Raw genomic sequence first — 18,480 nt, forward strand, 5'->3', positions numbered from 1 at the left:
ACAGAACTCGGGTTTCTGAACAGGGCAGATTCCCTCACCGTGTGTGCGTGTGAGGCAGCGCGAGCCGGAGGGCGAGGCGTCTCCCGTGGGCACCGCGCCTCAGGAGACCGTTAGCTGATTCTTCCCCTGTTAGCAGATTCAGCAGAACAGTGACCCCATTTTCCTGGGGGTTCTGGTTCTTTATCACTACATTCTCCTTGAGCTTTCTCTTTCTCCTCTTTCCTTTATTTGTTTCTATATCTCTCTTATTTTTCAGTCCTACTTTCCACGTTTCTCCTTGCTCTCTTTTCTCTTCAGGTTTCCCCTATGTATTGGAAATGATGCCCCTCTCCTCCCTGGTTTCTCTCTTTGGTTTTGGCAGATAAACTCAAAAGCAGCCTCAGAGACCCTGATGTTCATTTTCAGAGACAGCATGGAAGTTTGGGTCAGGAGAGGTAGAGGGAGACCTGAGAACCAGCTTGCCTAGTTCCTGAGACCCATGATGAGAGTAGGGTTTCTTTCTAGTTCTTATTTTGAGGTTGGGTCAACATAGAATTATAGTCTTAAAATTGAGAAAAATCGGGACGCCTGGGTGGCTCAGTTGGTTAAGCAGCTGCCTTCGGCTCAGGTCATGATCCCAGCGTCCTGGGATCGAGTCCCGCATCGGGCTCCTTGCTCGGCGGGGAGCCTGCTTCTGCCTCTGCCTGCCTCTCTGTCTGCCTGTGCTCGCTCTCTCCCCCTCTCTCTCTGAAAAATAAATAAATAAAATCTTTAAAAACAAAAACAAAAACAAAAAATTGAGAAAAATCCCTGCTAGTTGTTTCGATAAGCTTCAACTCCTGTTGGAACACTTTTAACTTCCTAACAGATAGTCATACGGCCTGTGGCTGAGTATGTTTAATGTTGGGAAGTGGACCTACTTCATGAAACATTCGACCTTGTCCTTGGCCAGCACTGTTCATGATTCTTATGTCCCTGGATCTGTGTAATTTGTACCTATTGATCCTATCTCTGCTTTCTAGAGGTATACAGCACGGACCTTTCATTCAAGTTTGATTTCAAGTATTGAAGGAAATGTTTCCTCCAAAATAATGAAATGGCATAAACTATTCTCTCCACCCTTTGCCTATGTAGAAAGCTCGGTTTTCTGAATGACTTATTTGCTAGTGGCTCCAGATCACCGAAATTGTCATGGAGAGGTCATGAGGGAGGACAAGGACTGTTCCAAAGAAAGAAGACTAAAATGAGACAAAACCAGTTGCAAAGCCAGTACTGTTAATATTTTGGACGTATTATCTAGTCTGCACATTATAACTTGTAGAATTACTACTATTCAATACTGCGAGGTCCTGGTACTCCCACCATTTTGTAGATGAGGGCAGTGAGGCTGCTGGAATGTGTAACTTGCCTCACGTTGCTCGGTTCTCAAGTGCTTGAGTCACGACGGGAGCCCCGCTCTGCTGGCTCTTGGTCATCTGCTGTGTCTTTCCTTAATACTCCGGTGTCATCGACTATCCACAGCACCTGCTGTGCTCCTCGAGACAAGGCACTTGGTATACACAGTCTAATAGGGTTGTTATGGATTTGGGTGTGTGTGTGCGTGTCTGTGTGTGTGCGCGTGCATGTGTGTGTGTCTGGCTGTGGAGGTGGAAAATGGAAGCAAAGAAACCAAATCCAAGTTATACAGAGATGTAGAGCCATTATAAAAGTGCTGTGTGAGGACCAGTGAAGTTACTCAGTGATTTATAAGCTTCAGTGTGATCGATTCACTTGGTAAAAACTCCTGAGTGTCAGGGTGGAGAAGAACGAGTTACTCCTTTACTGCTGCTGATCCAGAGAAAGTCCCGGAAGGAGTTAGCAGACAGGGGAATCTAAGGAAAGGCTGAAATACAAAACCCAGGGGCCTTGGCAGGTTGGAAAGAGGGCAAGGAGGTTGGTGAGGAATAGAGAGGAGAGGAGGGGACAAGGTTTGGAGGCAGGAATGGGACAGATGCTAGGGAGCCAGTGTTCTATTCATGATCTGGAACTAGGATTCTGGTGTGATGATAAGTTTTCCTTCTGTGCAAAGTAAAACCCAGATGTGGCTAAATTTAATTCCAGTCAGAACCAGCAATGATTCACCCAAGCTCAGGTGCGCCCACGTGCAGCTGCCCTCGGCACCACCGTGTGCTTTCCAGGCTGATCCCTCCTCAACCCGGCCTCCCCCCCGGGTCAGGGGGAGAAAGCCAGATTGTGGTAACCTTGACCTTCTGTGTCTCCACCTGCAGCATCCTGGCCACGGCAGGAACCCACTTCAACACACACGTGGACCTGAGGACCCTCCGGGCTGTGCGTGTCCTGAGGCCCCTGAAGCTCGTGTCGGGGATACCTAGTGAGCACCTTTCTTCTTCTTCTCCTCTGCTGTAGCTTTACGGGTGTGTCCCCGAGGGATCTGGGGCCAGAGGAATCCAGGATAAACAAGAAACGATTTCTCCAGTGGTAATAAAGAGTGCAGAGGCAGGGATCTGGCATAACATTTTACTTTAAAACCTAGCAACTCTTTTTTTTTTTGTCCCCCCTGGATTTTAAAGATAGTGAAAGATCTTTGTAGAATTATTTGCAAGGTAAAGAAGACGTTATAAAATGAAAAGGAAAAGTGCTCATTATCCTATATTTGTATGCATTTTTTCCAGTGCATTTTAACACAATTTGATCATATTGTGTCTGTACTTCTGGATCCTGTGGTAGAAGCATTTGATTTTTCTGACATTAAATATTCCTCAAAAATATGACTTAAAAAGTTTGATATTACAGCCCATCTCATACAGGATGGCTTATTTAGTCATTTCTACATGGCTGGACAGTAGATGGTTTTCATTTTTTTTTCCAACTAGAAATAGTGCGGCGACATGCATCTTTTTACTTAAATCTTCTTCAAATCTCTGATTATTTTCTTAGGGTAGAGTCCTAGAAGTGCAATTTCTGGGTCAGAGTGTATGGTGCTTTAGGAATCGTGATTGTACTGACTGTGATCCCGCAACAGTGGAGAAGCAGCGAGCTCTCAGATAGAGTCGAGTGGGAGGGGAGGCAGAACTTGTCCTTGTTCTCATAGGACTTACAGCCTAGCAGGGCCAGGCTTCATTTGTTTTAGGAAAGAAGCATGTTCTAATAGGTTTGTGAAAGAGAAGCAGAAGACAATAGGGGTGAAACAAAGAAGTGAGGAGTAATAAGCACATAAATGATCAGAGAATGGTAGAAAAAGCACGAGATGGATGCCAGGAGTAGTTGTGATGGCTGTCTTTGGCTTGACTTGTTCTGGTTGTCCCTTTGCAAATTGTCTTCATCATCTCAGGGCCAGAGGTTCTTTTCCCTCAAAGACTTGTAGGAGGAGGTCAAGGGAGCCTGCTGTATCCAGTGGTGCTCAGGGAGGCTCCCATTGTCATTCTCTTCCTTTCCTTCCAGGCCTGCAGATTGTGCTGAAGTCCATCATGAAGGCCATGGTGCCTCTTCTGCAAATTGGTCTTCTGCTCTTCTTTGCCATCCTGATGTTTGCTATCATTGGCTTGGAGTTCTACAGTGGGAAGTTGCACCGTGCGTGTTTCACAAACAATTCAGGTAGGGTCATTGTTTCTTGCCTTCTACATCTTCCCTTCCTTGTCCCTCTGGTCAGTGGAGTAATTTCAGGTCATCGGGAGACTGGTTGGAAGACAATATTCTACCCCAGTCCCAGAATTAGAAACTCCCAAGTTAGTGGCTTTTTGAGGCACAAGCAGCCTAGACTAAAGGTCCCTATTGGACACAGATATTGCAAAGCCAATGACCTCTAAAGTTTGGAGTCAGAGGATTTCCAACAGAAGATGTCAGCTCCCCGTCCCATGGTAGAAGGTTGTCAAAACGCATGTCAGACCTCATCTGTCTGAATGCGCTTTGTACAGTGTCCTCTTTGGCTCATAGACCAGGGGGATCCACGAGTCCAGAGTCAGATTTGGATCTTTCTAGATCTGTGGAGACATTTTCCCTCGTGATCCACATTGTGACTTTCCTCCTCCTCTGCCGTGTCCCGCAGAACGCGTAGAAGAGCTGAGGGAGCCCTGAGCTTGGCTTGCCAGGGGGCTGGGGGATTTGTGGTGTTCACAGACCCCAATTTTTTTTTAAGATTTTATTTTTATTTATTTATTTATTTGACAGATAGAGATCACAAGCAGGCAGAGTGGGGGGGGAGCAGGCTCCCCGCTGAGCAGGGACCTGGAATCATGACCTGAGCTGAAGGCAGAGGCTTTAACCCACTGAGCCACCCAGGCGCCCCAACCCAAATTCTTAGCTCTTTGTATCTTACTTGTTCTTTTCAAGTTGCACAGAATAGCCTAGCAGGAAAGGGGATCAGGGGGAGGTTGAAGAATTTCAGTTTAGTATAATGTTTGTGTTTTATCAAAGACTCTTCAAAGAACACCTTCTACCTTGGAGTTTCATTTTACTGATTGATTGATTGATTGTCTTACTCAAGACCAGGAATTTGGGCCAGAAGAACAAGGTGTTGAGCCTTGCTGTGGAGGGACTATAGTTTATCATTGTCCCCAGGAAACGCAGGAAGACCTCAGGGTCTACACCACAGTCTGAAGTTAGACACTCAGTAAGATCCTGCCTCCACCTCACACTGTCCTGTGTGACCCAGTCTGTCATGTCCTGTGGGGCTCAGGCAAGATCAGAGCATATGGCCTGCACCAAAGGAGGGCTGCGTGGACGAGAGGCTCCGTGTCCAGAGGAGGTTGGGAAGTGCTGGGATGAGCACATGGTAGGGGAGCTGTGAGGCGGAGCGAGGCCAGAGGCAGGAGGGAGCCTGAGAGAAAGGAGGACATGCCCTTCTGTGAGAAATGGCATTGAGTGTTTGTGGCTCCCTGAGTCCTTTCCAGCTCGTGCTAACCACCATGTGGTATATCCCCTGCCCTCCAAATGTGTCTGCAGGTATTCTGGAAGGATTCGACCCCCCTCACCCGTGTGGTGTGCAGGGCTGCCCCGCTGGTTACGAATGCCGGGACTGGATTGGCCCCAACGATGGGATCACCCAGTTTGATAACATCCTTTTTGCTGTGCTGACCGTCTTCCAGTGCATCACCATGGAAGGGTGGACCACCGTGCTGTACAATGTGAGTAGAGCTGCCAGGGGGTTGCAGCAAGAGGGAAGAGCCCTCGGATGAGGCTTCTGACGTTGTCTGGAACATCTGGTTGTTCTGGGGCACAGGAGGGCTTTGGGGGGGGGGGCGGCAGACTCAACCGTGAGAAGTTGTAGCACTTTATATCCTTCTATCATCTGGCCTCTTGCTAAGTGGAAGCACACAGCTTCTTAGCAGAGTCAGGAAATCACATCCCATTGGATGGGTGAACAGAGCTAGTTAAATGAAATCACCTTAGTAGTGATAGAGTGTATTTTCCAGCAGGTTCAGCACGGTGGCGGGGTTCGGCAAGGAGTACCAAGAGGTATAGACTCCTTGGTTGTGGGCCTCAAAGAGCTTGCCATCAGGTGGGGAAGATATTACAGTCGCTCTCCACCCTGGCTGCAGACTGGAATCAGCTAGTGGCTTTAAACAGTGACACCTCCTGGGCTCCGCTCCAGACAGATTAAGTAGGAATAGCTCGGGGTAAAGGCCTGTCATTGATTTTTTTTTTTTTAAAGCTCCCTAGCTGATGCTGAGATGCAGCTCCTGTCAAGAACCCCTGCATCACATGTGCACAAGAAACATGCTTAATTGCAGGACTCAGTACGGGCGCTGGTTAAAATCCAAGTTCATAGGCCTCTTCTGGGCAGGTTTTGATTTTGTGTAGCTTTGACAAGTTCGTGGGCTCAATACTTCTTACAAGTGCTTCTGGTTGCTCGTATGATCGGGCTGGTTTGGAAGGTTCTGAGCTGGTGCACAAGACGAGGCTGTCTGACTGCCCGTCCGGGATGTTAGGGGACTTGGGCATAGTGACACAACAGACCAGGTGACCACTGAAGGATCTTCTGCCTCCCAGAGTCCGATTTTAACAGCTGTGGAAGGCATGGGCAGAGTCCAAGTTCTAAAATGACAGGGGTCAGGGAGACGTGTGCTTGGATGTAAAGGGAACCCAAGCGGGCAAAGCAGTCTGGGTAGGTTGCCTTTGTAGAGGTGCTTGGAAAGGTCTGTATTGGCCTGTGTACGTAGCCAGCCCACCCTGTAGCAGACACTTCGGAATGATTGTACCTTGTATCTTTACTTTCACGGGCTGCCTTTACCCTAAGGTGCCTTCTATCTCCTTTAAACCTGGTTCTATCTGTAGAAGCCTTAATGGGGGCAGGAGTGGGCACAGGATAGCTTACACAAAGCACTCATCAGAGGGAGCTCTGGACATCATCAACACTGGAGGGAAAGGAGATGCTGTGTCTCAGGAGAGACAGACTGTAATGCCCAAAGAGTCGGCATTTGTACAAGGCCTGCACAAGTAGATGTTTTGTACACGTCCATTACTAACCTGGACAGATCTCCATACAGGTGAGCAAGTCAGGTCTGAGCTTTGTGGAAAAGAGCCACAGGCTATTACGCTAAATCTCTACAGGGCAGTGAAGAAATCCCAAGGACAGTTCATGTAGCCCAGGGGTTACTTGTGACCTAGAAACACCTTGAGGACATTCTGATTCTTACCAGTTGTGGGGGTAGCAGGAGGGAGGGGAGGGAGGCCAGATGGATGAGTTTAGCTGCTCCTTATTTGGAATGTCAGGAGGCCGTGTCACTCAGATTAGCCCGGCGTCTCTGGAAACTACAGCACCGGCCCCACTTTGGCTGGTGTCACTCATGGGGCTTCGGGAGTGATGTATTTCAATTACATGTGTAGACTCACCTAAGTGATGTGATAAATGCATGAAAGCCTGAAAGGAGAAGTGTTGCATTTGAACCTACAGGCGTGATCTGTCGGTCCTCCTGAACCGGGGCTCTGGTGATGCGGAGACAACTAGGAATGCAGCTGAAAAATCACCCAGCATGTGCATGAGTTCCTTTGTTCATTCATTCATTCAACAGATACTCAGTGAGCCTCTACTGTATGCCAAGCACTTTTCTAGATACTAGGGACATATGGAGGCATAAAAGTGCTTGTTCTCATGGTGCTCTCTTTAAATTCCCATTTCTCTCCAGTTATCTATCTGACATAGGTATAGAGTTCCTCTACTTTTGCTCCAGTGAGGAAGCAGGGAGGAGATGAGATCCTGCTGCCGCTGCCCTGAAACCTTTCACTGCCTGTGCTCCCACGGCCACAGACTCGTGTCCTCTCTGACTTCTGGTCTGTTGCTGTTGAACCCCACTTGACTGAAGGCCTCCTGTTACCCTCGTGGTTGAATCCAGGGTTGAGGGAGTGAGTTGGGCTGTAGGGCTGGTTTCTAAAACGCAGCTGGCTGCTCTTGGGGAAGAATGAATCTCTGTCCATGCTGAAATGATTTCACTTTCCGCAACATTGATCTAGGAGCGGGGAGCCAGAAATCCACAGGTAGAGGTATAGTTCGAGCTGGAAAACTAACCTTGATTCAGGAGAAGTTGGAGGAAAAAGACACTCATTTTTAAAGCCAGTGGAGGCAGGACAACGTGTGTCTCCCTCAGAAGAAAGAACCAGCAAAGGCTGGGCTCCGTCCACTTGAGCAGGGAACTGGGGCATGAAGCCTGACCCAGGCGGTCTTTGCTCCAGAGGCTGAATGCACAGCCTGGAGTTAGGGTTGTCTGCTTCTGGAAGGGCAGGTTCAGAGAAGCGGAGTCGTCCTACTGTTGGGCATAGGGCTGGCCGTACATGGTGGGCTTCCATCATACATGCTTTCAATTTGCCCAAATTCAGCCATTCAGCTTGGAAAGGAAGAGGGGGTCAGGGAGAAAGGAAAATAATTTACATAGTACACATTCATTCATTTATCATTCCTTTCACTGTTCCTATACCCACTGGAAGTGTGAGATGAGAGATGCCTAAGGGAGGTGATGGTTGAAAAATTGATGCTTCTCATAGCCAAGTCAACAATTCCTGACTATTTTTCATCTTTTTCTTTTAACTCAGGACTTGGTAATGACATAATTGTATATATATATATATATATATATATATATACACACACACATATAACATATATATGTGCAACCAATTCTAATATATATACACACATATATATGTGTGTATATATATTAGAATTGGTTGCACACCATGCAATTAACCACGAACAACTAGTAAATTCAGTATTACAAATTCTACTGGAGAAAATCTCTCACTCTGCCATTATTACCACCATCCCAATGAGATGCAAATGTAACTGTTGGTTTCCCTTTATCCCCCTGGGAGGCTCAGTCCACCCAGGGGCTGTATTTCCTCCCCCAAGGCACAAGAAACAGGGGTAGGGAGGGCTCTCATTTCCCAGTCCAGCACCTCTTCTAGTCAATGGTGGCAACCAGAATGTACAAAACACTGGTGCTGGTTGTGCTGGAAGCAGGAGGAGAACCTTCACGTTTACACAGAGCACAGAGACTCTCTCAAGCACGTGGACTTGGTTTTAGCCTTTCTCGATACAATTTAAATGCTTCCCTCCTGTTGGCATCCTTTTTCTGCTACGCGGACTCTCCCTGCATGCCTCCTGTGACTTTGTTTGCTCTGCTATGGGTTACTTTTTTTTTTTTTTTTTTTTAATTTAAATTCAATGGCCCACCATATAGTACATCATTAGTTTCAGGTATAGAGTTCAACAATTCATCAGCTGTGTGTAACAGGCTCTGGGTTACTTTTAACCTCATCTGCATGTGGCTTTTCTCATTAGAATGCGTTATTGTAAGGGGCAGGGAGGGCTCTCCTCGCGGGGGCGACCTGCAGTCAGGCTTGCTCAATTTAGTCTCTACCCAAATTTCAATTCAGCTTGGTCAAACTCCAACTGTATTCTTGGCTTCCCTCCCTCTTGTGGTGGAAAGAATGCAAAGCAGTCTGCAGTTCTGCTGGCGGCTTCTTCCTGTTGTGACTGTCTCTCTGAAGGTCTCCTCAACTTGCAAACCCTCCCCTATTCTTGCTCGTTTAATTCATGTTATTTCTCCTGCCCTGACTAGGTGTTCCTTCTTCGGTACAATACATTTTGCTTGTGGTCAAGGCGGTTCACTCCACAGAGGTCACCATGGCTCTTGTGTCATCTTCCAGCCCCGGTCACCTGGACTGCGTCTGGCTCTGGGGACCGGCTTGTTCCTGCTTCTGGTCGGTCTTGTTGCTGTGTTGTCACTCTGGTCTGGTGTGATCTGCTGTTTGCATTTCAAAGACTCACATGCGGATTCCAGAGGTTCCCAGGCTCTGTCCTTAGTCAATCCAGCCTCTGCCCTTAAAGTCTGTCACTTTTCATCTGTATTTCTGAGGCTTGAGGTGTCTCTTCTTCTTGCTCGGTGTTGATGAAGTCAGGCGGGTGTGCACATTTCTCTGGGGGTGCCCTTTCTCCTGGGACGCAGCTGGGTCTGTTCTGACTGGCAAGGAGGCTCCGTGCTGCTGTGGAGAAAGAGATGCTCAGAGACCTCACCGGCTTTTTGCGTGAGGTGACATGTAGTCTGGAAGCTCTCTGAGTCTTCCTTGCTTCTCAGTTCTTTGGTCTGTAAAAGTGCTCGTGGCTCTGTTTTTCAGTTGCCTTCTCTCAGAAGTATACCGTCAATATTTGACAGTCATTCACTTTTTGTTTTAAGATTTTGCTCAAGTGTCTTATGCCCCATGGTCAAAAATAAAATTCAGCTGAGTAAATTTGAAGATCAAGTTGGCTTTTTCAGTGATTCATGAATTGGGCAGTATCCCATCTAGCAAAAGAGAGGCGCTCCCAGGAGCTGTATGAAATGGAAGGCTTTTACAGGCAGACAGGAGAGTGTTAGTTGATGACACTAACAGAGTGGATTGTTTTAGGCAAGGTCACCTTCCTCTGGGGGAAAGGCAGGGCTCTTTCTACCTCACTAGTGCCGATCAGTAACTCCAGATGTACTGGTTCAAGGTTACCGTCCTGAGAGAGGCTGAAACTAAAAGGAGATGTTGAGTCTTGTCTCCTGCTGGGGGTCAGTGCAAGTGACTCTGAGGCCTCCTGTTTCTTTCTTTCTTTTCTTCGTCATTGTCTTCTTCTTCTTCTTCTTCTTTTTTTTAACAATTCCCACTTTTTGATCAGAATCTCAGCTTAACTGAAGGATGTGATCAAAATTTAAGGTATTAGTGCCTCTTGTAGGTATGGCTCTCAAGTTCTTAGAGCTTTCACTGATCCTCTACGTGATATAGGTCATGATAGAGGGTTTTTTTTGTTTGTTCATTTATTTGTTTCTGAATCTCCGTGGTATTCCCAGGTCAAAACTTCAAGCCCACAATTTTTTAGTCAGTCATTTTCTTCATTCCTTTTCCAGCATTCCAGACTTAGGGAGGTTATTTGCTTGGTGATTAGTGGCTGTGAGCATGCATTTAAAACTTGTGAGAGAATACAGTGAACCAGGGAAACTACAACTATTATTACTCTAAGTAGGATAATTCCCAGTATCTGAGTGTGTTTAAGAGCCTTGGTCCCCAAGACCCAAACAAATAAAAATCCAGTATGTCAAAGACCCTGTCGAAGGAGTTACTTTCTTAAGCCAGTTCAGTGACCTTATGTCGCTGAGTTTCCACTTTGCTAGAAGTGTTCATTCACATACAGCCCGTGGTGCTGGCCACAGCACAGATACCTTCTCCCTCAGCTAAGACAGTTGAGGGCTGTCCTTTTATCAAGAAGAAGTTTGGCTAGGGAGTCTCAGGACCTTTGTTGGGCAGCTGTTGTTTTACCAGCAGATTCTGTAGTACTTTCAAGAGTTAAGGAGAGTTTCTTGACCAGACCCTCATTGGTATTCACTCATAACCAGGGAAGTAGGAATCTGACAAAGGAAGCAAATCCTGAATCATGAAACACTTCTGGTAAGTCTTTTCTAACCCAATGTTGTATATTCAGGGGAACTGACCAATGAAGTAGCACATTGTATTTGTGAAAACGTAGGGGTACAGTTAGCCTATGAGGCATTCCTCAGTTATGGGCCAGCCATTTAGGGATTCATAGGCCCAAAAATGAGAACCACTACAGACAAAGATACATTCGGTTGGGACACAAACCACCCCCACTAAGTAGGCACTGTTAATGGACACATCAGAGGTTTTGATGACAAATCTAGCCGTCTGAAAGGTCTTAGGAGATACAGTGGCCTAGGAGATACAGATGATGACATTATCTTTCCAGACCAATACCAGAGCAAAGGAAAGAAAGAAAAGAAGAGTTTTATGCTTAAAGTCTTGATCCAGTATCTTGGGTGGAAACAGTTACTTCGATATCAGCTACTTTTCTTCCTCATCAACTTGATTTTGAAGTCTCCAGCTGGTGAACAGGCCCATATGTTGGGTGGAACCTTCTTTAGCTGTGAGATAGAGATCCAAAGTTCAGATCTCTGAAGTTTGGCTGGATGGTGAGGAGGATCTGGTATAATGCCATCCAAGGACATTCAAGGGCAGTTTCTGTTCTTAGTGATTCTGAATCAGAAAGCAACTAATTGGAAACATTAGTTTGGAAAATTGTAGTCAGATATTTGGGGAAACTACAACAATTCAGGATCTAGTCCAGTTTATAGGTATAGAACAAAACCTCAAAGGCAATTAACAGGACTAGAATCTAATACCTACAAAGGTACAAACATAATTTCTCCTCCTATAACCACCCCCATTCTTTTAACCAAAGATAATCACAGTAATACTCATTTATTTGCATTAAACATGACCTGATTACTTACATAAATGCAGCAAAAATGGTGATTGACTATAAGTTCTTTCTTTCTTTTTTTTTTTAAAGATTTTATTTATTTATTTGACAGAGAGAGATCGCAAGTAGGCAGAGAGGCAGGCAGAGAGAGAGAGAGAGAGAGGAAAGCAGGCTTTCCGCTCAGCAGAGAGCCCGATGCGGGACTCGATCCCAGGATCCTGGGATCATGACCTGAGCCGAAGGCAGCGGCTTAACCCACTGAGCCACCCAGGCGCCCTATAAGTTCTTTCTAAAGATTGATTTGCTGGAATTTTTCTTAGGGAATCTCAGACTGAACTCTAAAAAATTCTTTGAAGCCAGGAAAATAAAATAAGGGCTTCACATAGATTTTGCCTATAATACCTACAGTTTGGCTGAATTCCTCCTTTAGGGTCCCTCAAAATATCTTGATGTTTCTAGGTCCAGGCAGTGACCTACCTTCCTTCCTTCCTTCCTTCCTTCCTTATAAGGCTGCCAGGAACCTTACTTATAAGCAAGGTATCAGGATGATCTTTCCAAGTAGTTACTTAAGCTGTCTGGTCATATCTGAGTCTATACACATCTTTCTCAAATATGATATTCTAGTCAAAGCTTTGGTAATACTGCCAATGTTTCCATTGTGTTCTATTGCAGGGAGAATGGATTCTTGTTGAACTTATGCACATAACTAATTATATTGCCATGGAAAGAATACTAAAGAATTTCTGATTTTTGGAGGAATTGGGTAGGGAGAAAAAGTAAATGTTTCATTTTTGTTTACAAAGATGTACTTTACCAAACTGCTATAGGTCATGGATAGCTTAAGAAAAGGTGGTTTTTTGTTTTGTTTTTTATATCTAGGAAAATAAAACATTCAAGAACTGGCAGCAATCAAACAAAAAGTCATAAGGAATTATAATTATCCCCCTAAGTTTGGTCAGTCCCATGTAGTTAATACTTGTTCTGCTTGAATCTAGTTTTTTCACTGGTCCTGGAATATCTTACCCAGTTTAGTTTTATTTTCTTAAAGTTATCAGAACCTGTGCTTGTCACATTCCTTCCTAAGGATCTCCTTGAAGATGAAACACTTTGTGGAACGTCTTTACAAAAGCATCTGAATAAAAGAATAACTGTCCTGTAAATGACAAAAGGCTTGAGAAGTGCTCATTGTAAAAGATCTGGTAAGAGTTTGTCGTAATGGAATTGACAAAGAAATTTGGTTATTTCTGTGACACACAGCATTTTAAAATTATGACTGATAGCATTATATATCAGGACATATCAGATTTCTAGGAATTTTATACAATTTCTAGAACACTAATAAGATTTTCCTATACAAATATGACATAAAGACTTAGTATTACTTTTTTTTTGAAAGATTTTATTTATTTGACAGTCAGAGGGAGCACAAGCAGGGGGAGTGGAAGAGGGAGAAGCAGGCTCCCTGCCAAGCAGGAAGCCTGATGTGGGGCTCGATCCCAGGACCTGGGATTAGGACCTGAGCTGAAGGCAGATGCTTAACTGATTGAGCCACGTACCCCTTAGTATTACTTCTTATTTGGCAATGCTCCTATGTAATTTAACATATCAAATAAGGCTAATTAGCTTAATATCTCACTTTTTATATGGAAAGAAATCAATCTTTTGAGATGTTCCAGGGACCCTCTGAAAAAACCCAAAGATAGTTGTAAGGCAAAAAGACCTTATTTAGGATTTAATTTTGTGAAGTTTGTAAAAAATATCAAAAGTTTTAAAACACTTAGTCAAGTTGGAGTATAAGTCATTGTGGAATAATACTTAGTTATATATTTAACAAATAGTGACAATTAGAGATTTTGTAGGCAAATACAGAAAGTTAAGTAGCTGGAAAAAAAAAAGAACTTGGGTTTTTAAATAGAGAAGACTCAGTTTTCTTCAAATAATCAATGACCTGACGTGTTATACAGATAACGTGAAGCATGGAAAATTATTTTGGTAAGACACAAAATCTTTGCTGTTCAGGTACATTACTTAAAAAGTAAGGAAAACTTTTCACAGTGTCTTATGAAAAGCAGACTAATAGTCCAATAAAACTTTGTTCTTGGGACGCCTGAGTGGCTTAGTTGGTTAAGCAGCTGCCTTCGGCTCAGGTCATGATCCCAGCGTCCTGGGATCGAGTCCCACATCGGGCTCCTTGCTCGGCAGGGAGCCTGCTTCTCCCTCTGCCTCTGCCTGCCATTCTGTCCGCCTATGCTCGCTCTCTCTCCCCCTCTCTCTGACAAATAAATAAATAAAAATCTTAAAAAAAAACAACAAAAAAAAACTTTGTTCTTTTAACGGAGAGAAAACCAAATCCTACTTTTGCACCAGCTTACTTTTGATATTAAAACACATTCACTTAATTAAATTCATTCCAATTTTAGCAAATCCTGACCGTGCATAAAATTCCTTTCCAAAGATTCCTATTCTACAAACCTTGGTGACTTTAATTACATATGTTAGAATTTTTAACCCTCAAAAATCTTACCTTTTAGTAAGAATAAACAATTATGAGCTGTCTCTTACACTAGCATTCTGTGGACTTGCAGACATTTTATAATTTCTAGAAACACATGCTTTCTCATAGTAATTTTTTCAGCATAACCTAAAACTAACAGACTCAAATATCTTTAGTTTTCCTATAAAAGGAAGCCAGAGTAGATAACTTATATTCAGTAATTAATGTTTCAGTATTTTATCTTATTTGGAAATAATCCAGATATATAATGATTACCCATCACATGATTTAACTTGGCAAAACCTTAAGGTTTCAGGTTACCCAAAAGATTTGAGAAACTATTAAAAACATCTTAAGACTTTTTTATCCCACGTACATCCATTCAATTCACTTGTTTTCAACAATTATATTTAGAATACTTAGAAAATTTCATTGTACGAGGTTATTTTTTTCTTGTTGACAAGTTTTGTAACAGAGATAATATGAGTTTGTTTGACTTGCAAACCCAGGTAGAATAAAAGTTATATGTCGGCATTATTTTTAATTTTGATAACTTTAAAGATAATGTCTATTTTAATTAGATGAATAAACTTAAACTAGTATTTAATTACTAAAGATTATCTGAGATCATGGGAACCTGAAAGGCATTTGGGTTTGTTTTTGTGATAATTCTAAGAATTTTATGAATATGTGATTCATATTAGCACTTAATTATCCTTGGGTCAATTAGATATAACTCTTTTACAAATTGATTTCAGTAATATCAAATCAAATACCCATATTCAGAGATAGAAAATTATCATGCATGTATAACACATAAATGAAGATACACATAAATAGACAGACACACAAAAAACCTTATGCCTCCCACTTAAAAATTTTAGCCACAAATCAAGTAGTTATAAAAGAGGTTGGATACCTTTCTGGCAGGTGGAATAATTTAAGATTACTTGCTCAGGTGGCTAATGTTTTTTATTAATATGTGTGGAGAAGACACTTAAGATTTTTATTTGTCTATGTTTTTTAAATAATTTTTGAATTTTTAAAATAAACATATAATGTATTATTAGCCCCAGGGGTACAGGTCTGTGAATCTCCAGGTTTACACACTTCACAGCACTCACCATATCAAATCCCTTCCCCAGTGTCCATAACCCTACCACCCTCTCCCTGCTTCCCTCCCCCCAGCAACCCTCAGTTTGTTTTGTGAGATCAAGAGTCTCTTATGGTTTGTCTCCCTCCCGATCCCATCTTGTTTCATTTATTCTTTTCCTACCCCCAAGCCCCCCCCCACGTTGCCTCTCCACTTTCTTATATCAGGGAGATCATATGATAGTTGTCTTTCTCTGATTAACTTATTTCGCTAAGCACAATACCCTCTAGTTCCATCCACGTCTTCGCAAATGGTAAAATTTCATTTCTTTTGATTATTTGCCTAAGTTAAAAAAAAAAAAAACTTTTCACTTTTCTGTTCTTTTTTTTCCCTAAGAATTAGCTCCCTGAAGTTTGCATATCAAAGAAATGGCTTAGACAAGAGTTCTTGAGGAAGACCAGGGAGGAAGGATACTTGTACCTCAAAGGTATGGGGAAAGAATGCACAAAGGACTTTTGTTTCCTAAGGCCAGAATTGTTATAATACTTACAAGACTTTTGAGATAAACGGATGAGATTGGTTGCTTATGAAAGGACTGACACACCTGACACACCTACCCACCTATGTTGGATTGTTTTTCTTTCCCTCTGCATACATTTGTTTGGGGAGAGGGCCTAAAAAATATTGCTATTGGGCTCTGAGTATCAACTTCCAGTTTGGCCAAATTTCTGGTCATAGGGTTATTAATTCCTTTCAAATATCTTACCAGGTTTTAGCAAACAGTAAATACATCTGGCAGTATTAAACAACCTCATGGACCCTCTAAGAGGGTGCAAAAGATATTATCTTCACAAGATTTAGAGCTACTCCCAAAGGTAGCCAAAGAAAGGAACTGATAACCTGCCTGTCCCAGGCAGGCAGAAAGCCAAGCCGAGTTCTTAGGACGTAGTATAAGACAAGAAAGCAATCATCTTTGGAAGAGAAGGGATCAATAACCAATAAGTCTGGAACTGGAAAGGAAGAGACAGTGAAATTGTATCTTCCTTTTTCAGCTGGGCCCTACAAACAGAGGTCTAAGAGAGCTGACTCTGGTAAGAATTCTCACACTGAGCCTGGCTTTTGCCAGTTTTCCTACGAACCCCTTTGTTGGCTCTGATACCTAACAGAATTTGGCAAGATTTTTCCATCATTATAATTTAGATTCTCTTAGTCATTTAAGAGAATAACATAGAAGTTTACCAGAAAACTCTTCAGAGTCCCATCAGCCTTGGGAGGGACCTACGTGGGGGCCCTCCTTCAAGAGTACATGAGGATATATCTATAAGACCACTAACTTGGCAGACTTGTGTTTATGGTCTTGTAGCCTTTTCAGAGTGGAAAAGCAACTCAGATGGAAGATTATTAGACTGTGAATACTCTGGTAAAAGGAGGATAGAGGGGGGCAGGTCTTATTTTAGGTACCTCCCGTGTCTTTAATTTTTCATTAACCTTTGCGACGAATTTTTTAATGAAGCAATTTTAGAATCTTGAATCCTTTTAGAATCTTTTGCATAGCAATTAAAATAGGTCTTCAGTCCGTTTAATTCAGGAACCCTTACTTTCAAGTGCACTTATTAAATGTACGATCTTGTCTAATTAGAATATTCCCCATCTTGGCCATTGTAATTCTAGATGGTCTTTAGTAAGATCTTGCCATTTTTGTAGCTATTTATATCCCGGAACCATACTTCTTAGATATAAAATAAACAAGTGTGCTGGAAAGTGGCATGCTCAAGTCTTTGGAATTTAAGGATATCACTTTTATTATTTATTTGTTTGTTTTTAAGCTAAGCCTTTGGGCCTCTTGGAGCCAAACTAACTCCTAAAAGGACGTACTACTGGTTTGGGGATTGTGTTCTGCCTTGTTGCACATAAGTTTTCTAGAGATTGGCAGATTACCTTGTGTCTATCTAACCTGCCCCATGACGAGCTGGTCCTAATAGGAGTTGTTGGGTGATGTGCTAAGAACCCCAACAGCTCTTAGATGCTTGACCTATCACTACCAGTTCTGCAGCTGCTTCTAAGATTCCCGTTAGCAGTAGACTTTGTCTACACAAAATAAGACAAACAAACACGTGTTCTAATATATGGGTATGATGAAGTTCTAGAACCTAGGTGAGGTTTGGTGGGCTGAGGTCCGGAGCCGATGACCAAGAAAGAATTCTTGAGATATCTTTGGTGCAAAATGGTGGTTTATTAAAGCACGGGGACAGGACCCGTGGGCAGGAAGAGCTGCTGCCCCGGGTTGTGAGGGATGGCAGGTTACGTACCCTGAGGTTGGGGGAAGGTGAGGGGAAGGGAAGTTTCAATGGAGTTTTCATATGCTAAAGAGGGCCTACAAGGTACCTGGATACGGGAGGCCTTGCCCTAGCTCCTTGATCAATGTTGTCTTTAGGCCAGCCATTAATATCAAGACAGTTGGGAGATTCTTGGTGGGATGTCACAATCCTGCTTTCAATCATCTTTGTTAGTGAGATTTAGGTTTAGAAGAGATTTAACTATATTTACATTCCCTTCTACCTCAGCCTCCTTCAGTTTTGTTTATGGTGGGGAGGGAGACATTAGGGCTTGAGGAACTGAGTTATCTGCCTCTGGGAATTTGTGCTGTTGATAAGGTAACCTCCCTGTTTGTAGATCTCCAGGACATTTGCAAAGCAAGGCAGACTCCTGTCCTGCAGGACCACGATCTCTGCAAGTTAGCTATTTGTTTATCGTCTATGGCAGTCAGAGGTGCCTGAGGAATGCCACACACACTACGGAGGGGGAGCGGATAGAGAGAGGGTGCAAGGTGCCGGCCCTTGCTCTGTCTTCAGCCAGCCTCCTGCTCCCTCATCAGGCAGTGACCAAGAGGTGTCACTACATCATGACCAAGAGAAGGTCTGTGCCCACTACCACCAGTTCCCACCATGAGAAGACTGGGGAAGGGACTGAACTAGAAGACCCCAACAAGTGGGTACTGCAGACTGGGGGCTCCACATAAATGGAGAGCCCTGAACTGCCACTGCCCATTCTCATGCAGATCGTGGTAGAAAATCAAGGGCTGGGAGTTGCCACCAGTTCAGTGAGAATTGTAGTCTGAGCTGTCAGTAGTCCCCAACATGGAAATGACTCAAAAGCTAATTAGATCTGGAGCTAGATGAAAGCCAT

General features: G+C 43.5%; 1 protein-coding gene across 6 annotated transcripts in view; it reads left to right on the forward strand.

Moving 5' to 3' along the window:
- Positions 1–18,480, forward strand: part of CACNA1E (calcium voltage-gated channel subunit alpha1 E) — a 339,348-nt gene that overhangs the window by 105,421 nt on the left and 215,447 nt on the right. For all 6 annotated transcript variants that reach the window (XR_006386630.1, XM_044267234.1, XM_044267236.1 and 3 more), the window contains 3 exons: positions 2,247–2,350; positions 3,421–3,573; positions 4,921–5,102. Coding sequence is in view for 5 of the 6 variants with exons in the window: in XM_044267234.1 (XP_044123169.1) it covers positions 2,247–2,350; positions 3,421–3,573; positions 4,921–5,102 (439 nt within the window). In the remaining variant the exon portion in view is untranslated. The remainder of the gene's footprint in view (positions 1–2,246; positions 2,351–3,420; positions 3,574–4,920; positions 5,103–18,480) is intronic.

The sequence above is a fragment of the Neovison vison genome, chromosome 10 (assembly GCF_020171115.1).
Source record: "Neovison vison isolate M4711 chromosome 10, ASM_NN_V1, whole genome shotgun sequence".
In the NCBI taxonomy this organism is placed as follows: domain Eukaryota; kingdom Metazoa; phylum Chordata; class Mammalia; order Carnivora; family Mustelidae; genus Neogale; species Neogale vison.